General features: G+C 36.9%; 1 protein-coding gene across 1 annotated transcript; it reads right to left on the bottom strand.

Annotated features, from left to right (window-relative positions):
- Window positions 1-472: 472 nt before the first annotated feature.
- Window positions 473-24,874, bottom strand: LOC104526706 (rho guanine nucleotide exchange factor 7; the record flags this gene model as incomplete). The annotated part of the gene is made up of 9 exons (XM_010170243.2): window positions 473-1,454; window positions 4,075-4,129; window positions 4,747-4,846; window positions 13,850-14,026; window positions 17,367-17,456; window positions 20,360-20,453; window positions 22,436-22,660; window positions 23,319-23,458; window positions 24,796-24,874. Coding segments are annotated over 9 exons (1,083 nt in total), but the record flags the coding sequence as incomplete, so codon positions are not given.
- Window positions 24,875-25,769: the final 895 nt, after the last annotated feature.

Genomic DNA, 25,769 nt, shown 5'->3' with positions numbered 1-25,769 from the left:
GAAATACAAGTGAGCTTTAATGGCATTAGTATTTTAAGTGCTCCAACTGAAGCTCACCATTTGCAGTGATGAGGCAGCTCCTATTTTAAATACAATAAAAGGATTGCAGTAATTGCACCTAACAGACTAGGGAATAAATGTCCATTTACGTATTTTCAAATGTCAGCAGTGCAAATTATGAATTACAGTATGATGAAAAAAAGTAAATTTCCAGATTAGTTTCCATTTAAATCCTAGGAGGACAGAAACCAGCAACACACCGAGAAAACAGGGTGGGAAAGGAACGACTTTGCTTCCACAGTCCAGGAATTCCAAAGAGTCTTACATAGTGGTATAAAAACAAAGCTCTGATTGAAGTCTTGCCTAGCCCATGTGTCTTATGCACAAAGGTTAGCTAAAATTTAATTGTGGTGACCATAAAATATAAATAGCAACAATGTATTCACAAGATTCTGGATTAGATTGATTTTTTTGCGTTAACAGACCATATGATCTATTAAATTATCAGCCAGCTGCATGTTTAAGCACAACAATAAAAAATGTAGTACATAAACACCTAAAAATCACAGTCATAAAAAGCAGGCAAGTACATCAGTCTTTTGGTGGCCAAAGCACAACAGATTAGTCTGCCAAACAAGTGTATATGAATGTAAATTACGGGCATTAGATTTGTTAAAAATTGTTCCTACTGTCAACAGTTTTCTGAATTTTAATACTGTTCTTAAAGAATTGTAAACTGTTTAAAAAGGTATATGCAGACATAAATAACAGTAGAGGATTTAAATACAGTGGTCAATAGGAAAAACAGGTTCTAAAATTTGCATGTGTGATGAGCAGGTAATTTGGAACAACTCCGTAATTATCCACAAAGAACTCTGACCTCTCTCAGGTAAGACAGTACTGCCCTCATTTCTAACACTTGTGACCATTATAATAACAAGAGAAAAATAATAACATATCAGCCCTGATACATCAATCACATATGCATTCAAAATTACAGATATTTACAAGAAAAATATATATTTAATTAAAAAGCCACTGAAAAACATGGACTTTTAGTCAGGTGCTGCACTTCCTGCAAAATGAGGTAATTTAGATGCAAACAAATTAAGTTTAGTAAAGTTCAGGATCCACGGTCTCCACACTTAAAGTACAAACTGCTTCAGTAAATGGCTTGGCTGTTTCTATATGTTCAGAGCAAGAAATCACTAGATCCAGTTAAATCCTGTTTTGTAGTGCTCTTGATGCAACACTGACTAATGTCAGAAGGCTTCCCAGCTCAGTTTTACAACTGGTCTTTCAACAGAAAGAAAAAAAAAGAAAAAAATTAGTTATAAGTTGGTTTCATCCCAAGATGGATCATTCATGTTCTTTAGAACTTTTCTAACAAGCTTCTCCAAGTCCTTGCGAGCTCTTTGTTCTTCTTCTAATGATTTCTTCATCTTTTTGTTATCCTGTTTAAAAGAGACAGAAATATTAGTGGGGTTTTTTGTTTTGTTTTGTTTTGTTTTTTTACACAGATCTTTTCTGACCACACATACATTGTCAAATACAAATTCTGAAGGCTCTTCTCAATTAAGACTGCTATTAGCTGTTCAAAAAAGCAAAGCATTCTATTAAAATTTCAAAAGTTACATGTGGTTCACATAATGCAACAAAACCCACCAAATGGCAACTGAGCTGTTTTCTATTTATACTTGGCAGCCCTTTACAATGCAAAAGCAACAGATGGCTAATAATCCTGAATTCTTCTGCTCAAGTCTGATCAATGAAGAGTAGAATATATTTGTTGTTAATGGAGAAGGGAAATGGAGCAATAAGTAGAATAAATATCCCCTCTAAGAGCCTCCTGTGATTGTAACTAGTTTCACAAACTCAGAAAAGGGTCTTAAAACTTAATGCAAATTAAATTGCTTCATTAGGAAAGTAAATAGTTGAAGGGAGTATCTTTAAAACCATTATGTTCTCTGGAAAATGTTTTGTAACTAAATTTTACACCAGACAGATGACTACCAACCATCTAAGAGGAGTCTGAATTTCAAGGAACACTGCCACACTGCACGTACGTTACTGAGTGAGTCAGTTCTCAATATTTAATGCCAGCAGATAATATTGGAATACCACGAACAACAGGACCGTAAGGAAGTCTGTCACTGACCAAATCACAGCAATGCTTACACTGTTCAAACCTGTACGAGCCAAGGTAACGCTAGCAACAGTGCGGAAGCAACCAGAAGATAAGACAACATTATATTAAGGCCCCAAGACAACAAGTCTTCTAACAAACTGCAATTCAGGGGTCCCACTGGGCTCCCATTAGCTGTCATTTACAGACATTTCTAGAAACAGGATGGATCAATACCTACCACTTCCCTAACTCAATTAACTCTTCAACTCTGTTGAGAAACTCGGGAATTTAATTCTTCTCTTGTAGGTACAGACTTAATTTATTTTCCTTTTCATTTATTTATTTACAGGCAATTTAGGAGTGTACTATTCAAGTGTAGTGCCTGTGGAGCCACAGCTATGAATATCCTATGGAAGCTGCTACAGGAGGGATACTACTTTGCTTGGTAACTCTCTCCGACTGGCAGTCTGGGGTCTACACCAAACAATGCACGTGTACTCCCAGAGAGCCTTCATCCATCAAGTCCTTGGTCACTTGGGACCGTCCCAGCTCAGAGATTATTGCTGCCATTTCTCCAGTTGGCAACATCACAGCAGCAGACCAATACATGCTTCTAAACTACACTAACTGATATACAAGAAGGCTTTAACAGGTCTTGCCTTTGGAAGATGCGAGATTATGAAGAGACTGTCTATTTGAAAAGGCACCAGAAAAGAGAACTACCGCTTTAAGTTTAGGAGAAAGTGACTTTTTGTTTAGGGCCACACAGGGATCTGTCAGGTCTCAGTGAGGCAGCACATTTACCCTTTGTGCAGAAGCAGCCAGGCCACAGAAATATTAGTAGGATATTATTGCTGCTTGTATTAAGTGAACTGTATTTTTAAAAACACTGTCAAATTTGCATCAAATCTGGGATAAGCATGCTTTGTACATTGAAAACAGCAAAAATTAAGTATTTAAGATGCCAACTGTCCTATTTCAAGGAACATGCACTGCACCCTTAGAAATACTGAGCACATTTACAGATGAGTAAAGAATTTGGATTCACGTTTATAGCCCAAAACCTACAGTGATTTGAATACAAATCAATTTTATGTTAACAGATGAGATTTTATCCGATTTCCCGAGACAAAGATCTGTTAAGGTCAGTTAGCAATTTCACACATTGGAGGGTGAGGATAATTCAATGCTTTTTCACCTATATGTTAAGCAGTGACTACATGCAGCAGCATTCACATCATTTAAACAGTTAAAAGTGTGTGTCCTGACAAGAAAAAGATATTTTTAAACAACACATTTTGGATATTTAAACCAAGCTTAAAACGTCAGCTGCAACTTCCATACCAGCAACTCAGGTGAGATCTTGCACAATTCCCCCATATGGGAAAGAAGTGTCCTAAGCTCACATGAAGCCCTCATAAAAAAAAAAAAAAAAAAAGGCCACATGATAGATACTGAAAAGGACTCATCTCTTGAAATGAGAGGTTTTAAGAACTGATTCATAAGTGTTCAAGTTACTGAAAGACTGTTAATAAAGGCCTAAATAGCTCCAGACATTACTACTAAAGTTAAACATTCCAAGAACAAATACTATTTCACAGTCTCTATAAGCTTATTTTGCTGGTGATACAGCAGAACTGAATTTGCTTAACACTTTCAAAATCCACAAGTCATAACATCCAAGAGTAAATGAAACAGCTTAATAAGTCACCTCAGAAAATATACTTAACACTCTGCCCAAAGGCTGGTGCTCCAAGGACAGATGACAACCACAAAAGAACGTGCTTTTGGTCAAATTGGTATGTTTTACTTTTAAAAGTAAATCTAATCCGAGATTCAAGTTCACTCCTGTCAACATGAATCAATTTACAAACCATATTTATTTCTACAATAAGCCTTCCATGTTTCCATTCTCCATGTTGCTATAAATGTAGCAAGTTACCAACCTGTCTTAACTCCTGTACTTCATCCTTTAATGCATATACTGTGTCAACAAGGCTTCTAAAATGAAAAAAGAAGATGATCTGTTACAACGGTTTTCAGAAATACATGTCTCAATCTACTATTAGACAAAACTGCTAAATGAAATGCATTAAAAAAACCCCAAAAAACAAACCCACAGCTAACTTCAAACATGTTAAAAAAATTGTCGATTTATTTTCAGAAAGGCAAGGACCTGCTACCAGCTTCTGTGACAGAATACACCTCTCAAGCACATATAGATCTATACTGGTTTCTCCATTACAAGCTTTCTGTAACAGAACCGTATTTTGTTTCCAACATACACCTTACAAAAAATACAATGATGCCACACACTAACTAGAAAGATGACAGCAATTTAATATTGAAATCCTACAGCACTTGGAAAAACTACTTACAACTGAAACATATCACTTCTTGGTATGGATGGAATAAGTTGCACAGCACATACAAAGAAACCAGACTACAAGCATTTAAGTGAAGGCCAACTGCACTTAAAGGACTGGCAGCAGACACTCAACAGCTCTGTTCCCTACTACAAAGATACTGTGCACACACGGCTATAATGGGAGACGAGAGGAGGAAAAAGAGTGCAAAGTTTACTGGTTTAATCCATCATTCATTAAGTGTTCCCTTACTTCTCTTCTATAACAGTCTGACCATTACTTTTAGTTTCTTCTACAATAATTTTTTCCTCTTCTGGAAGCAGGACTTGAGGAGCTGATTCTTTACGGGAACCTGTTGTAAAAATAAATTACAAAATGAGCAACTTGCAAATATTGCCAGGACATTTTAAAGATTATTATTTAACTCATTGCATGATACACCTACATGACCAAGATATATCACTTTCCATTCCCCCTTCCCTCCACACAGACAAGGTAACGACACTTTTTACATTCAAAACTACAGCCTTACAACAACAAAAAAATTGTCTGACATTCCTATCCCACTGCTGACATAACGCCTGTGTCACTGATAGGGATGCCACACTGTTCAGTGTGCCATTCAACTAACAGTAAAAGTTATACAGATTCAATGTAGTAGACTCAGAAAGATAGATGCATTTATGTAACATCAATTTAAGCCTCAAGGACAGTTTCTGATCTCACACTGATACGAATCCAAGAAATAATTCCACTCCAAACCAACTATTCTATCGGTAAGGAGCAGAATAGTGGTAAAAAAATGATACAGCGATGGAAGAAGAAGAAAAAAGTTTAAATCCCTTTCCCCTGAAACACTATAAACACAATTGTGCATGTGTACACAAACATACATACACTTACATATAGCCTTTTAGTCCTGTAATAAATTCCTACCAAATGAAATACATACTTTGTATTTAATAGATGTTTTTAAAAGCATTAATTTGACAATAAAAACTCAAAACATGCCAACATTTTCCACAATCATTACAATTTATAACATCAAGATAATACATATAGATTCTTAAAAAGTAGCTCTGAATAGAAAAATCTACACATTAGATGTGCATCCATCCACACATAAAGTATGTAATCTAGAAACATTTAATTAGGCTGCAACAAATTACAAGCATTTTTTTAAAGAAGGTCTGTAAATAAATTGCCATCTAAACATTTGTTCAGAATTCAAACAGATATAAGGCATTAAAGTTCTTGCATATTTTAATCAAGATAATCAGTTTTAACAAATAAAGTACACTTGTCTTACCAATTCATTGTAAGGAGCTTTCATTAACAAGGACTGTCTTAAGTCTAGCACTCTTTGAACTGATAACTAGGTACTGCAGGCTGTGTGCCTGTCAGGAGAAATCAGCTCTTGCTGAACAGCTGCTTTGTGATAACAGTGCTTTTGTTTTATGGCTCACGATAAAATATATAATCCAAACACACACACACAAAAAAAAAAAAAAAAGAAAGAAAACAAGCTCATGGAAAAATACTAACTTCCCTAACAGCTGCAGTCTTGAATTCCAAACAATGAGCTTGAAGGGACTGTAGTTTAGCAGTATGTGTTAAGCTATTTGAACTATTTTAGCAAACAAGGACAAACATCCTTTAATGAAGACAACAGTTTCCTTAAGCTGACAGTGAAGATCTAATGTATCAGTATGTGATGGCCAAAGTTCTCTGGAACAAAGATAACTGCAGATTTGAGAAGAGAATCTCATCCTTGAAAGCTGTAAGTTCTTCATCTTACAGAGTGAAGAAATCTTTTCAAGGGTTAATACCTTTCCACTCCCACTTATTCTCCAGGGAAGGAGCAACCTATAAAACAAGCACATCCAAACTCTGCATGGAGCTCAAGGACATTTCTGTGTTTGCTCTGTCCATCTGTAATTGTAAAAAGCTGTATTGTGTTTATTTCAGTTAATTGGTTACTGCTCTGCTTTATTAGTCCAGGAGGTAAGAGAGAATACGGAGATAAATCTTATTTTAGGAATTAGTCAGCACGAGCTGCTACAAGATCACTACATTCTGGGTCTCTCTATCAACGTGGAGCACCTCAGCCCAGCATACACTGAGGGAGATGCTGACCAAAGGGAGAGAACTGCCACATGTTTCTCACCCATGACTCCCTTCAACCAAATTGAGCAGTACTTTATATTTATCTCTGTATAGAGCTGCATCCAATTATCTTTGCCTGGTTGGAGTCACATGGGTCCTTGCAAAGCAGAAGTAGCATGGAGTAGACAGCTTAAAAAAAAAATGTCCCAGCTGTACAGTTGTATGCACCCATGCATATAAAACAGATGCCTGCACCAGCATATCTGGATGTATGTAAGCATAGCACAGTAAACACTTAATACTACTAAGACACAGAATGCAGTTTAATTAAAAACAAAATGTTCACCAACATTACACATACAAAGAGACCACACAGGACACATACACACCAGGATGATGTAAAGCTGTTGCTGGGAACACGGACCTTCATGTGCCACAAAACATTAACTCCTGCGGAATTCAGGACACCACAAATTTCACGCTCACCTTCATTGCTCCGATACAAATTAAAAAGTTGTGTGACAGAGGGTATCTCAGAACACGGTTTGTACTTATGCAAACACCTCCACTTTTTCCTTTATCTTGGTTTGCTCTTTGTGAGTTTTGGGGGTTTTTTGTTTGTTGTGGATTTTTTTTTTTAAATAAGCCTCACAAACACTTGTTAAAGTATCAAAAGTACAAAAACACAGTTCATCTATCCTGCAACAAAGGACTGTCATCAAACGCGTACGTGCACAGTAACATCAGACTTGATGTGTCAAGTTCTAAAGGCAAACCAAATCTACTTCACTGTCCTGTTTTTCAGCACCAATTACAGCAGAAGCTTTTCATTTTTTTAAAGACACATTTTCTGGCAATTATGTGTCTAGAATGGACTTCAAGCAGAGTCACCTCATTACTGGCACTCCGCAACGTTCCTTAAATTGCAGCTTGTGCCTCCTCCAGGTCCTCTATGGCTATTCATCTCTAGAAAAGTTTACAAGCTACAGCTTTAGCGCCTGAAGGGAGAGAGTTGTGTCATAGCACAGCAGGTATTTCATGCAGACTTGTACTAAAAGGATGGTCCAGGAAGTTGCTGCAGCTTAGATAATCCTAAACACCTCTTTGAGGCATATTCCACATTTTCATACAGTAGTGTCTAAGAATCAAGTTACTTCAGTTTGCCACATCTGCCATTCCTCAATCCTAAACATGCAAGTTTCATGATGAATTTTATTGAGACACTACTCAGTCTCATTCCAAGTCAAATAGGCCAAAAGACAGTGTTTAAATTGACCTCCATTAACTCTGACCCTAAATCACATTGAGAGAATAGAAGCAAAAGTACTAGTTAAAAAAAAAAAAAGAAAAAAAAAGAAAAAAAAAAACACCAAACCCCAAAGCTTTACAAAATGGGGTTTAATTTTGTTTTGTTTTCCTTTTCAAGGTATTGAGGGAAGTAAAGTGGATGGTGGTAGAAATGATATTTGTCAAATCCAGACAATTCCTTCAAGATTAGCAAACAAATGTTAAGGCCGAGTAAGTTGCTATAACTTTTCAACAGGGAACTCCCAGATCCAGGAGCTTAGAAGAATGACCCTACTGTTTAGAAGTCTGCTGCATATTTAAGACAAAACAACTTACTACAATGATCAAGATTCCATCAATTAAATTCCACCAAGAAAATAAAGCTATCTATTCAATATTAGTATCTCCCAGCGTAGAGCAGAAAATAAAGAACTACAATGCTTTTTACCAATACCATGCCCTAAGTTACAGCTTTAGCAAATTTAGCCTCCAGAGTAAAGCAAATAACGTATCCCACCTGGCATTCAGACTAGGGCTAGAGACCTTAGCAATGCCCACTATGTAATGCGGTGCAACAGCTGACCTACAAGAACAGTTCTGGGGCTAAGAGGCCCCCGCTTTTAGTTTTCAGCATCTGATCCCCTTTCCAGCCTAATCAATCAGCCACACCAGCAAGCAGTTCTGAGCATTTCTGGAAAAAAAGGAAAGCTGAGACCTGTTTGGATATTTATGTGGCTGAAAGACTTCATGACAGAAGTTCACTTTATACTCTTCTGAAACTGGAAGAACATTGCTCCGAGCCCTGGAGTATACGATCTTAACACCAAAATGGGAAGAACCCGGAGCACAGACTGAATGCCACAGAGGTTCTCAGTGACGCCTGTTTGCAAGCATAACTGTACAACCCCAGCCTTTTAGTCACTCTCCTCAAAAAGGAGAGTCACACCTTAAAACATGGTTGATATGGTACCATACTGGTTCCTGACAGAAGCCAGGCTTCAGAAGGAGCTGTACTGGTAATCAGTCTGGTCCTTCATTCTGAATCTTTTAACAGACACATGTGGAAGTGAGTCCAGAAGTTCTGCATAGATCTTAAGACATCAGGCAGAAGGAAAGGAAGAGAACTTTATAACTTTAACCAGATACTAAGTCTCCACCTATATCCAAAGACCTGGTTCTGTCCAGGAACCATTTAGGGCAACAGTAAAATGGAGGTAGGTATTCACATCACTTACATTAAGTAGCTAACCTCCAGGCCTCAGTTAAAAGCCAGCTCTCCCTAGTCAGTCAAGTACAAGGTTCCTTGCTCCAGTTGGCCCTTTGGAAGAGAAGGCTCAGCCCCAGTACTTTTTGCACTGATACTCTGTACAAAGAGTTTGCCTTTTTCCAGCGACTATGAGGGTCCTAATTTAAGCAATGGATGTTAGACCCATGGAGATGGTGGTTAACTTTCAAAAATGCACAGCATAATTTGAGGCCATTAGCAATGATTCATTTAAATATTTGTTTTTTCACTTTGTCATACTTTTAGTGTGATTAGGAGAGGGGAACAAGGCACAATAAAGGTAAAAAAATGAGAAACAGTACTCGTACATATACAATTCTTTTTCACCAGCTTTACTAGGCTCTCTTCAAAAGCTAAGCAGCTCTTTGAAATCATTTGTTTGAGTTTCAAAGACCTAAATCTGACTTGCCACTAAAAGACAATTACGTCAATACACAACTGTTTACGTCTACCATTAGCCAATGGTAGGTACAGATACGTACATCCCTGGAGAAGCAAGTGTCAGACAAAAAATAACAATTACTTGTCATTTGAAACATTCAGTATTTCATTGCATTAGTTATATTTAGGATATTAAAGTGGAGAAGCAAACCTGTCAAACTAACTTTCTCTTTTTCAGTGAATTTTTTATGAAGTCCTAATACAAAGAATCCTAAAAATCGTGCTCCCAGACTCTGCATGCATTGAGATTAAAGCACTGAAAAGAAAAATCCTTCATGCTACAGATCTACCAAACTCAAAGGGAAACCCTTTAATATCTTCTACAGATATTAACAAATCATAATCCAAACATCAGTCCAAACTTAAGTTTACTGTATAAAATACACCTTTTTTTGCAAATTCTTGGGAGTAACAAAAAAGGTTTTGGCATGAAGTGATGTTTTTTTGGTGGTTGGTTTTATTGGTTTTTTAAACTAACAGTGATACACATATAGGAAAAACCCCACATGACTCAGATGACAGATCTATGCGTTTCACAGCAAAATGTTTTGACAAGTAAAATGAAAATAGAGTGGACTGAAAGACATACACCTCTATGTAAGTGTTAAGTCATACAAGAACAGAATGAAGAGTTTGAAAGACAGAGACATCATCTGAAGAAGTGGGATATTTCTAAGACACTTGGAAAGAGCTATCCTACTAAACTTCATCTATTTCATTAACCAGTACAAAAAACTTCCAACCAGAGGACTGCAGGGCTAAAACTACAGCTACTAAAATTATAGCAAAAAAAAGTGTTACAACCTTTTAACAGGAAACAATTACTTCATTTATTCTCATGTAAACATTTTAGCTTATATATTAAGTTATTGTTCTATTTAAATTCAAATTTGAGCATCTTAAGTAGAAACACTAAAGATAACTCTTGTTTTAAAGAGAAAAATGTTGGAATATTAAATCTTGAAAATATATAAGGTTATAGAAACCAGTATTATATTCAATAAATTTCTCTCTGGTAACACGACCTGCAGAAGTAGGTTTTAGATTGTTCCAATAACTCAGTCCATGCTTTTACTGAGAATACACCAATTCAAAAAATGAAGAAGAAAATGAAATCAATTAAGGTGAGAGGGAGACAACAGAAGAACATTCTATAGGTGGCAACATCTCTGAAAAGCATTTAAAAGAGGATACAGAAGAATACATACTGCACATTACGTTGACTTTCCTGTAGTAGTCAACTACATTAAACAAAGATTACACACTTATGATGTCAAAAAAGCTCTTTCACTTCAGCATTTGATTCCTCTGGGAAGAAGGGAGAGAGAGGAAGAAAGCATGGGAAGAAGAGGGAATTAAGTGTTAACTTACAAGTTATGCTGTCCTTTCCCCTGTGTAGTAATTAAATATTAAAGTCACAGTCTAGCAAATGCAAAATTTATTTCAACTGTACATAACAGATGTCCTTTTTATAGAAAACAACACACTTAATCAATATATGCAACCACAAACAATAAGCATACTGTACAGTACAATGCAACATTCAGATATACATCCATTTTCAAAAGGCAGTCACCTACTAAAGATGGCTTCTCCCATTCACAAATGAAGTGCACAATATATATTATTTTCTTCTATGTTTTACGTCACTATATACACATTACTGTGTTTTGGCAAGATTATGAAAAACTCCCAATTAATATTGGTTGGTTTCAATTTATGGCAAATACTAATTTATGGAAACACTGCATAAGCCATGTGAAGAAGGGCTGACAATGGCTTAAACCTACCTTCTAATTCAGATTCTCCATCCTTCCAGTGTATTTGGAACTGTACACATATAATTTACAGAATTGCATAAACATAAGATACTATTATTACCATGACTAAAGTTCCACAAAAATAGAAACACTGAACCTTTGGACTGAATACCACCATTTCCACATTTGCTCTTTTCTTTTTTTTTTTTTTTTTAAAAGCGTGTTGCATTAATACTCCTGATCAGTTCACAATAGCTTATGGCCTGTAACACTGAAGACATGGAATGATTTTAAATGTGCAGTGATGTTAAAATGAGATATCCTAATTATGGTAATAGTTAATGACTGAAATGCTACAATAATTAATGGTGGTAAACTGTCAAAGCTTTGGTGCATAGAAAGTCAATAAAATCTTCGGATGTGGATAACAAAACATTGTGTGCGATAAGGAAAGTTCAAGTGCAACGACTGTATTTCAAACTCATATTTACACTATATAACATGAAACAGACATAAAAGAATTATCATTTATCCAATGCAGCAAACATTATTCAACTAGAACACCACAGCTTAAGAAACAGGAAAAAAAAAAATCCATACTTTCCATATATGTTAAAAAAATAAAAACTGACTGAAAGGAAAGAGGAGAGTGAAGTGGGTTACAAATGCGCTGTGGAATGGCATGGAGCACATGTACTTATCATTTATCTAAGCAACACTCCTCCACTTTGAAAAAAGTTAAAAATACACAAGTTCCTGGTTGTTATGTTAATATATGACTAGTATTAAAATATGCCCCTGAAAACCCTCCTCGATAAGCACTGCTGCTTTTGTTAGTCACGTTTTTTAATGCCAACAACAGTGAGAGAGGATAAAGCAGGTCATCAGACAAGACCGAACGCAAATCTGCAGGTGTGAACTGCTTCGAAGTAGCTTCTCCACACTGACCACCTTCTGGAACTGCACACGTCTAGCAATTACTAACTTCCTGATCATGTAAGCTGCAGAAAGGGACTGATTATCTTTTAAACAGTGTGATCAAGTTTCCAGGCAGCAGTTAATTGCATCATGATTTTTCTGAACTTGTTCACAGAGCAAAACCTGAACACTGGATAACATGCTTACTTGAAAAGGGGCAAGAGAATTGCATCTGGGGACCCTGATGAAAATGAGAACTGTTTCTGTCCTTTCATCACATGCTTTTCCCTAATGCTAATGAAGATTTAGAAAACATTACATTTTTGTTTCAATGCCAATTACGATAACCACAAGACAGAACACACACACACTTCACCCCAGCAGTGCCCCAGGTGCAGGTTCGAGACCTTCAGCTGTGCACAGCATGTCACAGTTCTCTGAAAAGCCAACATGACTGTAAGTGAAGAGCTGCTGCTGCAAACAAACCTGCTCATGAGAGAAGTTACAAGACACAATAAAATCTGTCACAGACATGCTCCAAACAGTACAACTCAAAAGCCAAGCATTCTATTATTGAGAACTTCAAACAAGCCAATGTGATTGCAGTTGTACCTAGTTTCAGATGCTGAACACTTGAGCCTCCATCAGGGGAACCATTTTCATCTTGTCTTTTGAAGAAGAATGGTCAATTGAGAGTTGTCAGCTGTGTATTTTAACAGGCAAGCAAACATCTAGACCCTGCTTTCTGCCACGCTACTGCATACAGTAAAGTGACAGTATGACCACAGGTAACATGAGATTATCAAAACACTGCATGTAATGAGCATGGTCTGCTGGGTTTTCATGACAACTGCCAGACTGGGGTGGGGGGGAGAGCAGTGTGGTCCTTCGTATAAACGTCTAAGCAATGAGGAAAAGACAGCAGTATAAAACCAGAAACTTTTATGGATTAGCAAATGCTCTTCCAAACAAATGGGCCAGATACATGAATATCTGAATGATTTTGCAGCTCTTGTACTGCTTATTTTTAAGCTGCATTTTTCTTACTCTACCAGTTTTGTATTTTGTTAGTAATATGTAGAAAATCCAACCACTACCACTAAGGTATTTCCATATCGCTGGCGCTCAGCTCACAAACCAGTATGGTTTCAGTACAAAATACAAAAAACTGTGCTGTATCTAAAATGAAAAAAAAAGAAAAGAAAGGACCTGTTGCTACACTGACCAAGTCAAAAGAAAAAAAAGAACCAAAACATTCAGCACTACAAATTAACATCTGTCAATTAAAAAAAAAAATATCAAGAAATATCATCCTTAACAGGATATACACTTTTTAGAATTACTTATTTGTACGCACATTGAATTGGCACTAGAGCCTTCCACCAGGTATAACTGAAGTTTCAGAAGCTCCCTCAGAAGTTAAAATATCACATTAAAGAGACAAGGAACAGCAAGAAAACATCTAAGAAAAGCAGGCTGTGATACAACAAGCATTTGTTAAGAAAAAGCTCAGAAGTGCATTAGTTCTGGTGAGAGATATATGAGCAACAGCTCTTACGAGATGTAGACCCCATTCTGTAACTATGGGCTGTCCATATACTGTCATAGTCAGAGTCTTCTGAGAGGTCTGAAGGCTCCAAACGAGAAAGACTACTGCGACGACCCAAGGAGTCTAGACTTGATTGGTCATCATCAGCCAAGACGTGATTATGCATCAGGTCAGTGCCTTGCCATGCTAAGGATGTATAGGTGAAATGAAATGGTGGATGTGGATAGGCAGAGGTGGGATGAGGAGGAGAACGTAAGGAGTAGCCACAACCAAACACATGAAATAAAAGCAAAAAGGTGATGGGAAGAGAAGGAAAAGAGAAAATATTGTTAAAAAAGCACCAAAGTTTTTTTTTCTTTTTTTTCTTTTTTCTTTTTTTTTTTTTAATTTGTTTGGGGTTTTGGTATATATTACATTCAGCATGTAATAATGTTTGAAATGTTACAGTACAATTTTTGAAGTGGTTTTTAAGCTTCTAAGCAGCCTCAGTTGAGAATTTTGAATAAACAAAATCTTTTTTGAAAGTAGATTTTTTTTTTTTTTTTAAGAGGGAGTTAGGTTCTTTTGAAGCATGGAGTCAGTTCTGATCTGGGGGGATTTGACTGAAGACAGAGCAATAAACACAATAAGCCAGCATGATCCAGCACTGATGTAAAAAGCAACAGCCCCTTCCCCACCACACTTCTGTACCTCCATCCTTTCCCTCCCTTGCAATGACACAGTCATTTGTATGGCTGCTTGGTGAGTCAGGTCAGGGAACAGTTTCAGATGAAAACTAACCCTACAAAAGATTCTTTTTCAACCAGGTAATTTCCCCACCAGCTCACAACACAGCCACAGAAATGCTTGTGTCACCACTATAAAGAAGAAAATGCAGGGGAAAAAGCAGAGGTTCTCATGCAGAGCAGGGCTGCTGACCTTCTAAATCAACAGCAACATCTTGCACCCACTCAAGGGGACTGTCAAGGCACAGCTTTTCTGTGCCTGTATCCTTTGTTATTAGTTTAACCACACAGTAAAGCAACTCACAGAGTAACAGGGCCAAGAGCCCAACAGCAGCACAGTCTGGTCCATTCAAATCTTTCACACATCTCTTCCTATGTGCCTCTATATGAATCTATCTTCCCAACTAAATACTTCAAGATGTCTAGGGTAGTTGGTCAAACAGCTAAGGACACTTTTTCACTCTCTTGTTGTGGGTTTTTTTTTGGGGGGGGGTTTGTTTGTTTGCTTTTCCGTTGTTGGGTTTTTTTCATTTTTAAAAAGCCTGGCAAAATCAGAGGACTGAAACCATCTAAGTGGCCACACTATGAGCCACCATACACATGGTATTTGCAAAAGATTTTAAACCTTTGTTTGAAGCAAAAAAGCAAATAAACTCACGGGATAAGAATCAGGAGAAAGTGACACTCTGTTTTTATTTGCATGTCTAAAAATTTAAACCCCACATCTTCCCCACTCAAACAACTGAAAAAAGTTGCTCTACTACCCCTAATGCCACTTCCTAGTAGTTTGCACTGGTGCTATAGATCTGCGGAATTGACATTGCAAAAAGTAGCACTACTTGGGCTTTGGATTAAGGTGCAGGTTAAATGTCAAATGAGTGCTGTGAGGGACAGGCAGAATATTAACACAGAAGTAAGAAAGGATTATGTAGAAAAAAAAAAGGGCATACTTCACAGATGACAAGCAAATCTTTCATTCTATTCTTCTACACTGACTACTGCTCCCACAGAAGCAAGTCCAGTATGATTGGGTTTTTTTCCCCCATTTCCAATTCCAGTCTACAACTGGACTTTCTGAAACCTGAAATCTTAGATGACAACACTATTCTTCCACAACAAAGCAGCTGTGTGCTTAATAAAAAAAATTATTTCTTGCTGCAATTAAGAGCAAATAAAAGCTGCTGACTTCTGATGTATGCAATGACACCCACAGCACTATGTATATTTCTTAAATATACATAGAAAGGAAAAAATAGGCAAAAAAAAGAAAAAATCATTTTATATCTGCACACACACACTACTGTGCAAATGCAAATGTTTCCCCAACCATTTCTTGTCACATTATCCTCAGAAATAATCTACAGATCAGTCCAGACACTTAAACAGCAACCATCTAATTTAATTTTGTTTGGAACAACAGTATATCTTCAGAATTTTGAACACAATTTCTTTTTATCCAATTAAACACACTACTGTTATGACCGTAGGGCTATAAAATAGATTAATATTAATTAAAAAATGTAATATTAGCTAATTTATGAAATTGACAATTTTATCACCTTGGAGACCTACAGTTCATCAAGACAGAAAAATTAAAAATGAAAGTTTTTGCTGTTACTTCAAAAGTTTCTAAAGTCTAATACAAAGGCCATATTCCCATTTTAAAGTACATACGAATACAAAGTAGCTGGATTTTTTCAAGGTGATAATAGTTATTGAACGTTTATTAGGAAAATCCATGAACTAAGTTTGCAACTGCATTTTGAGACTCCTCAACTGTCAGCATCGAGTGCTTAAGCTTGGAAGCAAAACAGGCACAGAGCGCTGTGGGCAGCAGTAGCAGTGATTCACAGCGATTCATACCGCAAATTTAAACAGCTTTAGTGAACAAGGAGTAAGTTATAATGTCCACTCTTCCAGTTTCTGACAACAGAGAAACCAGACAAGTACTTCAGGATCATTATACTGTGTTCCAAGGATCCCCAAATTGAACTGGTGTTCGACAGTGCAAAAACTGTGCAGATCGGAGCAAACGCAACAGCATTTTCTACTTCCTGCTGTAAATGGAACACATGCTGGCGGACTCCCCTGCTTTGAGCAATGTTTTACTTACAATACAGAGGAACTCCACATGGCAACCTTGATTTGGATTAAATGAAGTAGGACCCCAGAGGCACAGGTTTTCAATAAGCTAGGTATTGATCTGAGAAACTAAAAATGGCTTTAAGCAACACAGATCTGAGAACAGTTTCTCCTGAAATTATGAGATAGGATTAAGATTTGTAATTAACACTAAAAACAACTAGCGGCAATAAAAGAAAATAAATTTTTATAGGTCTAGGTTACTTTTCCATAGCAGAAGTCTTTGATGAATAGAACAAGACAAAGATACACTCCTCCAAAATTATGACTTGTTCTTCATTCTTCCTCACTACTTACCACCTTCTTGAAATTTATCAAAAAGCATACTGATCACCTGTCATATTCCGTTCAGACACCTCTCATTCATTGGTGACGGTTTTGTGCAATTTTAAACCATGAAAAGTAGTCACTTTTGTTTTGGTGGGGTTTTTTGTTTGTTTAGGGAGTTTTTTTTAAATACTGAAAGAATGATAGCCTCTAACTATAGACCTTGGCATCCAATACTTATTCAACGTTCAGCACTGATATTAAACCAGAAACAGGTTATTTCTTTCAGGTCCAGCTTGTTACATGCAAAGGCCTAAAAACATACACCCCTCTTTTTTTGCAAACTACCTAATTTGTTTTTTAGCTAGCCACTTCAGTACTTTCTAACTTACTTGAATTTAGTGTTTGACGTGTTTTGGCACTTGTGCAATATGCTTCAATGACTTTAAGAATTTGAGCATCTTCTTCTAAAGCAGCTGTACCTAGAATCAATGGGAAAAATAAAATTTTAAACATGGTTATGTTGCTTAAGACACAAAAGCCTTTGTAAATCACTACATTTCAGTTGAGACCAAAGTTCAGACTCATCAACCCTTTAAAATTCTCTTACTAATCCAATTAAAAATAAAAATCAAACTTCAATGAGCAAAAGTAACAGTTTAAAAAGACAAAATACTATTTTTAAATACTTAGAAAAAACACCAAGTCAGAGTAATTACCCGCACATTCAAGAAATTTTCTGAGCATGTGAAGTTGCACAGAACATGTTTTGAAGTGTGATCACTCTGGTGCTAAACCAACCAGCCATTAAACTGAATAAACCTGCACAGTCCAGTTATTACATACATATTATTTCATTATTTAATCAAAGAAATCAAGGAACGAAATATTAATTCACAGAAACCTTGAAAACTTTTCCGGTTTGTGTGTGTATCAGATTTAACAGCACGCTATTGAAAATTAAACTCATAATTAACATCATAATAAACATATCAGTACAATTGCAGTCCAGTGTGCTGCTGGAAAAATGTCATAACCATGTAAGTATAGCTGTAAAAAGTGGAGTAATTAAACTTCCCAGAATTGAAAGCAGACACAGCACTACTGGAAAAAAACAACAACTAACTATTCAAGCTTAACATGGCAAAATTTTCCTGAAGGTAGAGCTTCACAGCAAATCTTCTCCCTGGGCAATTCAGTAAAAATGTTGTCAAACTGTTCACTTGCAACAGAATTAAATTCCAGTCAAACTGAAATTTAGAGGTACCTCTACCATTAGTTTAGATGGAACCAGGAGTCTAAATGTAGGGCACGATTTGTTGTTTTAAAAGCATTTTTCCTGCCTTCCTCCCTGCAAAGCTTGAGGAAAAAAATAGCCTTGGAGATTTTCTGCTGCATGAATCTGAGCCGCCTTCAACATCAAAATGTAGAAGTAGTCTGTGTCAGACAATGCATCCTGTTAGTTTGTATTATCACTAGAACAAAGACAACTGTCAAAACATTTGTCAGGATCAGCTGACAAGATAATTGTTGAAGAAATTCTCTTAACTCAATATAGTTTCTCAGTAGTCTAAGAGACACAGGTACTCCAAAGTACAGGTTATTTCTCTTTCAAGGCAGGAAAAATAATTGGATTTTGCTGTGGTTAGAATGTAGCACCATATTATTACAGTAGCAAATATTTCACTTCTGAAATGAGTATTGCAAGGACACTCAGTTGAAATGCCTTACTTATTTTTGTTTGTCTGTTACAATGCTAATTTGACAGAGCAGTTCTCAAAACAGCCCTCAAATCCCTAGGATTCCAGAGAAGATAAGTAATAAAACCCAAACTTATTTATCAGTAAGCTTTAAGTTCAATAGAAGTTCCTCAGTGGAAAACTTTTAGAGCTCCACAAACTGGAAAAGGTTGAAGCAGCACGAACATACAACAGAAGCTTCTAATTACTGACATGAATGGGGGGGGCGGGAATGATGAATACCAAGAATCAGTATTTCTGCAAGTAACACTCTGACTTAAAGCTACCAAATATCCCTTTTATTGACAGTTACCTTCTACACACAAAATGCTGAAAAGGTGTTAATTTAACCGGGAATAAAACAATATATTTGCAAGCTGTAGAGCTCCTCATTGCCCCCAAAAAAGAATTCATCCTCTCGCTAAGTGTTCTTTAATAATTTCTAAATCTGCAAGTTGACAGCTCTACTGCTGTCTTTACAACTACTGAGTCTCCATCCTCCAACATCTGATAATATACTGTGTATTGCAGTGCTTTCGTTCTTCCTAAATGAAAGATACCTTCCTGTAAGGAGATAAAACACACTGAAGTGTCCACTTGCACATCCACAGATTGTTCTATTCACTACCTCAACCTAGGAAATTCACATCACACTTGGAAGGACCTCTCTCTTAGACAAACCAACTCCAGTGTCCTGAAGAAAAGCTTTTCCTCTCCAATCCTACATAAACCTGTGCAAGACAATGTTCATGATAACACTTCATGCATTGAACACTCAAGGCACAGTATCTTAAAAAGTCCATGAGCAAAGGACAGACAGGGAGAAGCAAAAGTTACAGTAGAAGAATCTGGCCTTCATATTAAACACCCTGTCTTTTATTGATTCAAGTAATTGCATTATTCATTCACACAAATTTATAAGGAAGAATTAGACTGACACTAATAACTAAATTAATATTGCATTTGCTTGGTAGCATTAATGCTCCCACCTCCCTCAGTTTATCCCAACATCCAGATTTTGACCTTTCTGTTTTTCTATACAGTCTCTCTCAGTTCAGTGCTGTTCTTCACTTAGAGAAGTCTAAAGCTCTGCAATTTATCCTGACACAGGCACTAGCAAATGACCTTATTTCTACAAGATTAGAGCAGACTGTTGGATCTTAGAAAGAGTGACCATTGAAGCAACTAGTCTTCAAGCCAGCAACACTACCCAGCCTTCCAACACCAAGCTCAGCAGAAGCTCCTACCAGGATCAATTTAAAAACACAGCTACTAAGTATTCTACAAAAGTGGGATACTATCTTCAAGCTATTTACAGTATTAAAAGACAGGTTTACCTCACTGAACTTCACATGGCTCTATAGTTAAGCACACTTCCCTCTCTAGCAAACAGATAGAAATAGGCACTTCACAAGCATACCTCTACTGCAATAGTGAGGCTCTAGAAAGCATCTAATCCCATTGGGACATAAGCACCCAAGATAAATAAAACAAACCATCCTCTGGAGATACCTACCCCCTCTCCCCTGACAGGAGAGAGGAAACTAGATGACTTGCTTACTCTGTACATCTAACTTTCACAGAATTTAAACTGATGTTAATTCCAGCCTTTGTATCACGCAGACATTTCTTCAAGTGTGTCTTACTTTTTCTCAGTGCAAACTCTTCATCTGATGGCTTCCGTTCCGGCTTGCGTTTGGGAAGCAGCTTTTTCATGGTTTTAGGGCTTTTACTGAGATCCTGTGTGGGGAAAATAAAAATAAAGAGTAGAGCTTCTCTACAATATTTCAAGAGTTTAATTTCTAAGATGTACAGAGGAGTTACTAACTAAAAAACTTTTAACAGCACCAAAATTCAGTTTACTAAGATTTTCTGGCACATACCATTTGCCTGAACTGGCTGATTTTCTCTCTACCCTTCCTCCAACTATAGACGAAGTCAGATATTTTATCTGTTCTATTAACAGAAAAATACAGAAAAGTTGCTGCAAAAGCATGCAGGCTGTTTGGGAGCTAGAGCCAAGGGAAGAGCCAGGCATACATTAACACAGGTTTGTTTCCTTAACTTTTGAAGGGACAACCCATTTCACTTGTCTACTTAGAAGCAGGTAAAAAAGGTCCTAACAAGGAAGCTTGGCAGGTAGTACACTCTTCAAAGCCAGAATTTGTAAGTGTTTAGGTCTGTTCTTACAAAGCTCTACAGCAAAAAAAATACAGCAACAAATACAGCATTTCTGCTCAAAATGTGGTCATGCTAATTTATAGGAACAATACTGGGTTACAGGGACAAAAGGAATATACTTGTCTACCCCTTACCTTAAGGATATAAGACATCCTCTATAAAAATATAGAACAAGAAAGTAAAAAGGTGAATGAGCAGGACAGACCAAAGATTAAAATAGGTTTTGAACATCATTTTATGCTAAACACCGTAAAAATGACTGAAATTTTACCACATTGGAGAATTTACTGCCCTACACATGTAAACATGAAAGGAATTTAACTTAAACTACAAAATGAGCACACAGGACAGCCAAACAGAAGAAACTCTTGTAGCAACTAAGCCTAAATATTAACCTTCCAATTGCAGTTCACCTTTCCCTTTTTCCCTGTTGTTTAGGGCATTTACAAAACAAAAGAAAAAACAAGTCTCACACACACGCAGCCACCCCAAAGAAAACACAGCCAGGCCACACTGAGGCACAGCATTTAGGCTACAGTTTCTAAGAAACTGCAATTTACATGCCTGCAAAATAAAGTTTTTCTGCCAACATCTCATGCCTGCAGAAGAAAATGTTCTTAGGCAGAACTGCATGATTCTTTCCAGGCCCTGTTGCTTCACACTGAATTACCATGAAAACGCATGACAAATACTGAAACAGGAGGTATCGCCAAGCCACAGAGCATCCAATATTCTCCTCCTTACATACACACAGACTTCCAACACAAATCTAACATTTTCTTACTAATTACATAAAATGTAGTTGCAGGACCAAAGTAACCTACTGTCACCATCTTTTGTGGTTTTATTTCTCTTGGAACAGATTCCTGTTTCCTATCTTATGCTAATTAAGAACTACAACAGCATCTTAAAATCTGGGGTTTTTTTTTTTTTTTTGGTTAATACTGACATTAGCCAGACTCTTGAATACAAAAACATTACATATATTTTGACAGTTACTTTTTTTTTTAAAATGTTATTGTTACCTAGTAACAGCAGTAAATACTGAGGAAGCAAGAGTCAGTTATACCACCACAGCAGTTTAGAATGATTTGATATAGCACTTTGAAGTACCGTAAAATCCCTTACCCTAGATACACTGCAGTGTGCTTAACAAATAACTTACTTTCCTATAAGCCTGGATGATCAGCATAACAAAGGAACTGCTAATTTGAAATAAATAAATAAAATATTATTAATAATAATAATTAAATTTTCTTTATTAACTAGCTAAAGAGTGGAAATAAATGGAAGCACATAGGGAAGGTGGGGAAAACCTTTCCAAGTAAACCTTAGTATTTCCTGAGCTGTAAGACCAAATCATTGCTTGAAATAAACAGCATCCACCAGTCCATTACCATTGATTCAGCACTGCCTGCTAAATCATCTTTATATAAAAACATGCACAAAACCATAGAACAGCACAGGTGTGTAAAAAAGAAAGTTAAACTTCCCACTGCAGGCCAGCTACAGAGTCATATTTCTTGGCTGCTGCATCTCACCTCTTTGTAACAAAGAGCTGCTGAAGGCCGTAAGGGAGGTGCGGGTCGTAAGCAGCTCAGACTCCAAGGCTTGGGGGTTTTTGGAGGTTCCAGAGGTCCCCAGTTTATCGTGGTATGTGGAGTCCCATGATGTGACGGATGAGGGAGAGTGTGGTATGCAGGAGTCAGCGGTATTGGCTTGCTGTCTGAATGTTTGCTGGAGGGTGTCACTGGATGGGAAGGAAGCTGTCAAAGACACAAAAGTGATAGGAAGGGAAAGAAGGCATATTATTGTAATAAAGACATAATATCATCAAGGATTGGTGGAATAATCTTACCACCTAGTGCTTCTGTTTAATACAGCTGGTTTTTGAAAGTTTTGATGCTAAATTATTATTTGGAAAAATGGAGTTTAAAGAAATTTTTCTTGTCTACCACAGGCAGAGCATGTACCAAAGAAAGAACAGCTATGAACAGCCTGGCTTGTAGGGACGGAGCTAAATTTAGATCCATTCATATCCAACTCAAATGCAGAACCCAAAAGAAGTTACTTAAGGAAAAGAAGTTACTTAAGGAAATTGTTTCTCCACAGCCTCTCAAGTACATCACCAATTCAAACCTACTGTTCTAAGGATACTTAGAAGACGGTGATGTATTACTTGGTCAAAATAGAAAAAGTAATGACAATTAATTTTCTTTTACCCCAGTAAACTATTGCACCAAGTTCTAAGCATTTTATTTTTTGTTCATACAGTTAAAAACAGATCTTTTGGCCCATTAAACTACAGTCATAATATTCAGTTCTTGTTACTAATGGCTAAAAAAATACTTCACACAGTGGTGTATTTGCCACATAACCTAACCTACGTTGCTCATTCACTTCAATTCAGAAGCTATTTCTTACCGTGTGAGATGGCACAGAGTGAGGTTTAATGGTAGGATTCCCAACAGTTGTGACTTTGGTTTGCTTCTGCAGGTGATCCACCCATTCATGCAGATCTTGTTGGTTGTTACAAGACACTAGTATCCTTTCAATCATATTTCCTACATGGTAGAAAACCACATAAAAACAACTTAGTGACTCTGACATTATTATAAAAACACTCATTTCCTAAAACATTAAAACCCCTAAGTACTAAGCAAAAAAATTTAACTTATATTTTCAGTACAAGAGCATCTCGCTTTTCCAGGTTCTTCCTCCATTTATTTGTTAGGGTGCCAAGGAGTTCTACCTTTTCTCCTCACCTCTAATAATTAAACATAACCTTTAACAATAAGAAATAGATGCAGGAGACGGGCTCATCTAGCAGCCTTACACTTCAACTTCCCCAGCAAGAAAGACATCATATAGCCTAAAATATCATTCTTGAGCCTATAAGCAACAATACAGGGAAAGTTATAAAATACAGTTCACTGATCTTCTTTCAGAAAAAGGCAGAAAGTTGGTCTCAATCTAGTGCTAAAGCTCAGCCAGAAGTCACTTGGGAAAGTAATCTTAACCAAAGATTACTTTAATTTCTGCAGTTAACTCAATTTCAACCCATCACATTCCTCATCTGAGGTCAGCTGCATAACTATTATTTCAGAAGAACATGAACCATCAACAGCTTATTCCCTCTGCCTCATAGCACTGATGTGTGACAGTACCTCCCACTTGAGAGGGTCAACATTACTATACTTAAATGCAACCTGCTTGAAGGCAAAACTGATCCAGGAAATAAATGAAGGTATGAAGCTCCATCATGTGGACCCTGCTCCCACTGTCCTTTAAATCCCCCAAGGAAATAAGGTACAGGCTGAAACACATGACTTAACAGACAGAAAGTACCCAAAGCACAATGGCAGAGGTGCTAAAGGTCTCTCAGGAAAGGGGTGGACCAGAAGAAAGCTCTTGCTTAAAGTTCTTCCAAAGTCTCTAGAATTTCTCTTCTTCCACTAAGTAGCATACTTTGAACTGCTTCATTACAAAGGACTTTCTCCAAGGCTACTGCCTCCATTCATTACAATATAGAAATTTGGAGATTAATCCCATGCAGACTGTTAACTGCTCAAGACAAGCAGTAAAAAGGAGCTTTCAAATGAGGCTCTGGGTAGCTGCCTTACAAAATCTGTATAATCACAGGATGGTTGAGGCTAGAAGGGACCTCTGTAGGTGATCCACCCCCCTGCTCAAGCACAGACACCTAGAGCCAGTTGCCCAGGACTGTGGCAAGACAGATTTTGAGCATCTCCAAGGACATAAATCTCTCCAGGAAATCTGTGCCAGTGGCTTGGTCACCCTCACAATGGAAAAGGTTTTCCCCCTGTTCAGACAGAACATTTGACATTTGAAATAGTATATCCTGAAGGAAGTAGTAAACAAAAATATTGAGGGTCAATACCTGATATTTCAAATGCATTTTTATGGTTTTCACTGTCTTCTAGCTTTGTGATAGTCATTCCTGTCATTGGCAGTTTTCCCTAAAAAAAACAACAAAAAAACCAAACAAAGTTAAATCTGAAACACAAAAACATTACCAAGTAAAGTATATATAAACTTAAAATTATGAACAAAGACATACACAGTGAATTGGCAAAAACACACACTGATAGGTTTTAAAACATTTTAAAATCCACTCAAAAACCTCATAAGTTTTTAATATGCCCAACTTCTGCAAGTGACACGTGGGATTTCAATGAGTCTATTTGACACCTATGCAGGCTACGAAATCCATACAGATGTAACAGTGCTCATTCATCACAGCCACAGGTTCTTCAAACCAAGACCTGCAGGGTCCTCCATATTACAAAGTTAGAGGCAATTGTGACTCATCTTTAAGCATATGTTTGCAAACTGTTTGATTAAAACTCTCAAAATTTAGAAAGGAAGATTTCACTGAACCACTAAACAAATGCACCAATTACTTACTGAAGATTTATGTGTCTAATAACCCCACTACTAAGTTAACTCACAGAAATATTCAGGGAAAGAAACCAAAAGCGGTAAAAATACCTTTAAATTTGTAAAGTTTCAAAAGAACATGTTAACTTTGTAGAAGATAACCTCTCATTTTAAACCCAGTCAAGCTGGAAAAAAGTCAGTTTAGGGTAACTTTCTGATCCTTTAGAAACATAGAAGAATAAATAAGGCTGAATACTGTCAGGATGAAAGGGTTTACCAAAAATGCAACTTTATTATTAAAAGTTCTTTAAGACAGATCCTGTATTCTCCTGCACAGAAACACTATTCAGCACATGCTGGCAAATGTGCAAATACTATGTACTGTGGAATTTTGGCTCCAATGGAGGGGAAAAAAACCCCTTACAACCTTTTTTTTTTTTTTTCCTTCTTTCCTAATGACTGTAGAATGGACAA

The sequence above is a fragment of the Antrostomus carolinensis genome, unplaced genomic scaffold (assembly GCF_000700745.2).
Source record: "Antrostomus carolinensis isolate BGI_N321 unplaced genomic scaffold, ASM70074v2 scaffold5826, whole genome shotgun sequence".
Classification (NCBI taxonomy): domain Eukaryota; kingdom Metazoa; phylum Chordata; class Aves; order Caprimulgiformes; family Caprimulgidae; genus Antrostomus; species Antrostomus carolinensis.
This window is presented reverse-complemented; position numbering and strand designations above follow the sequence as displayed.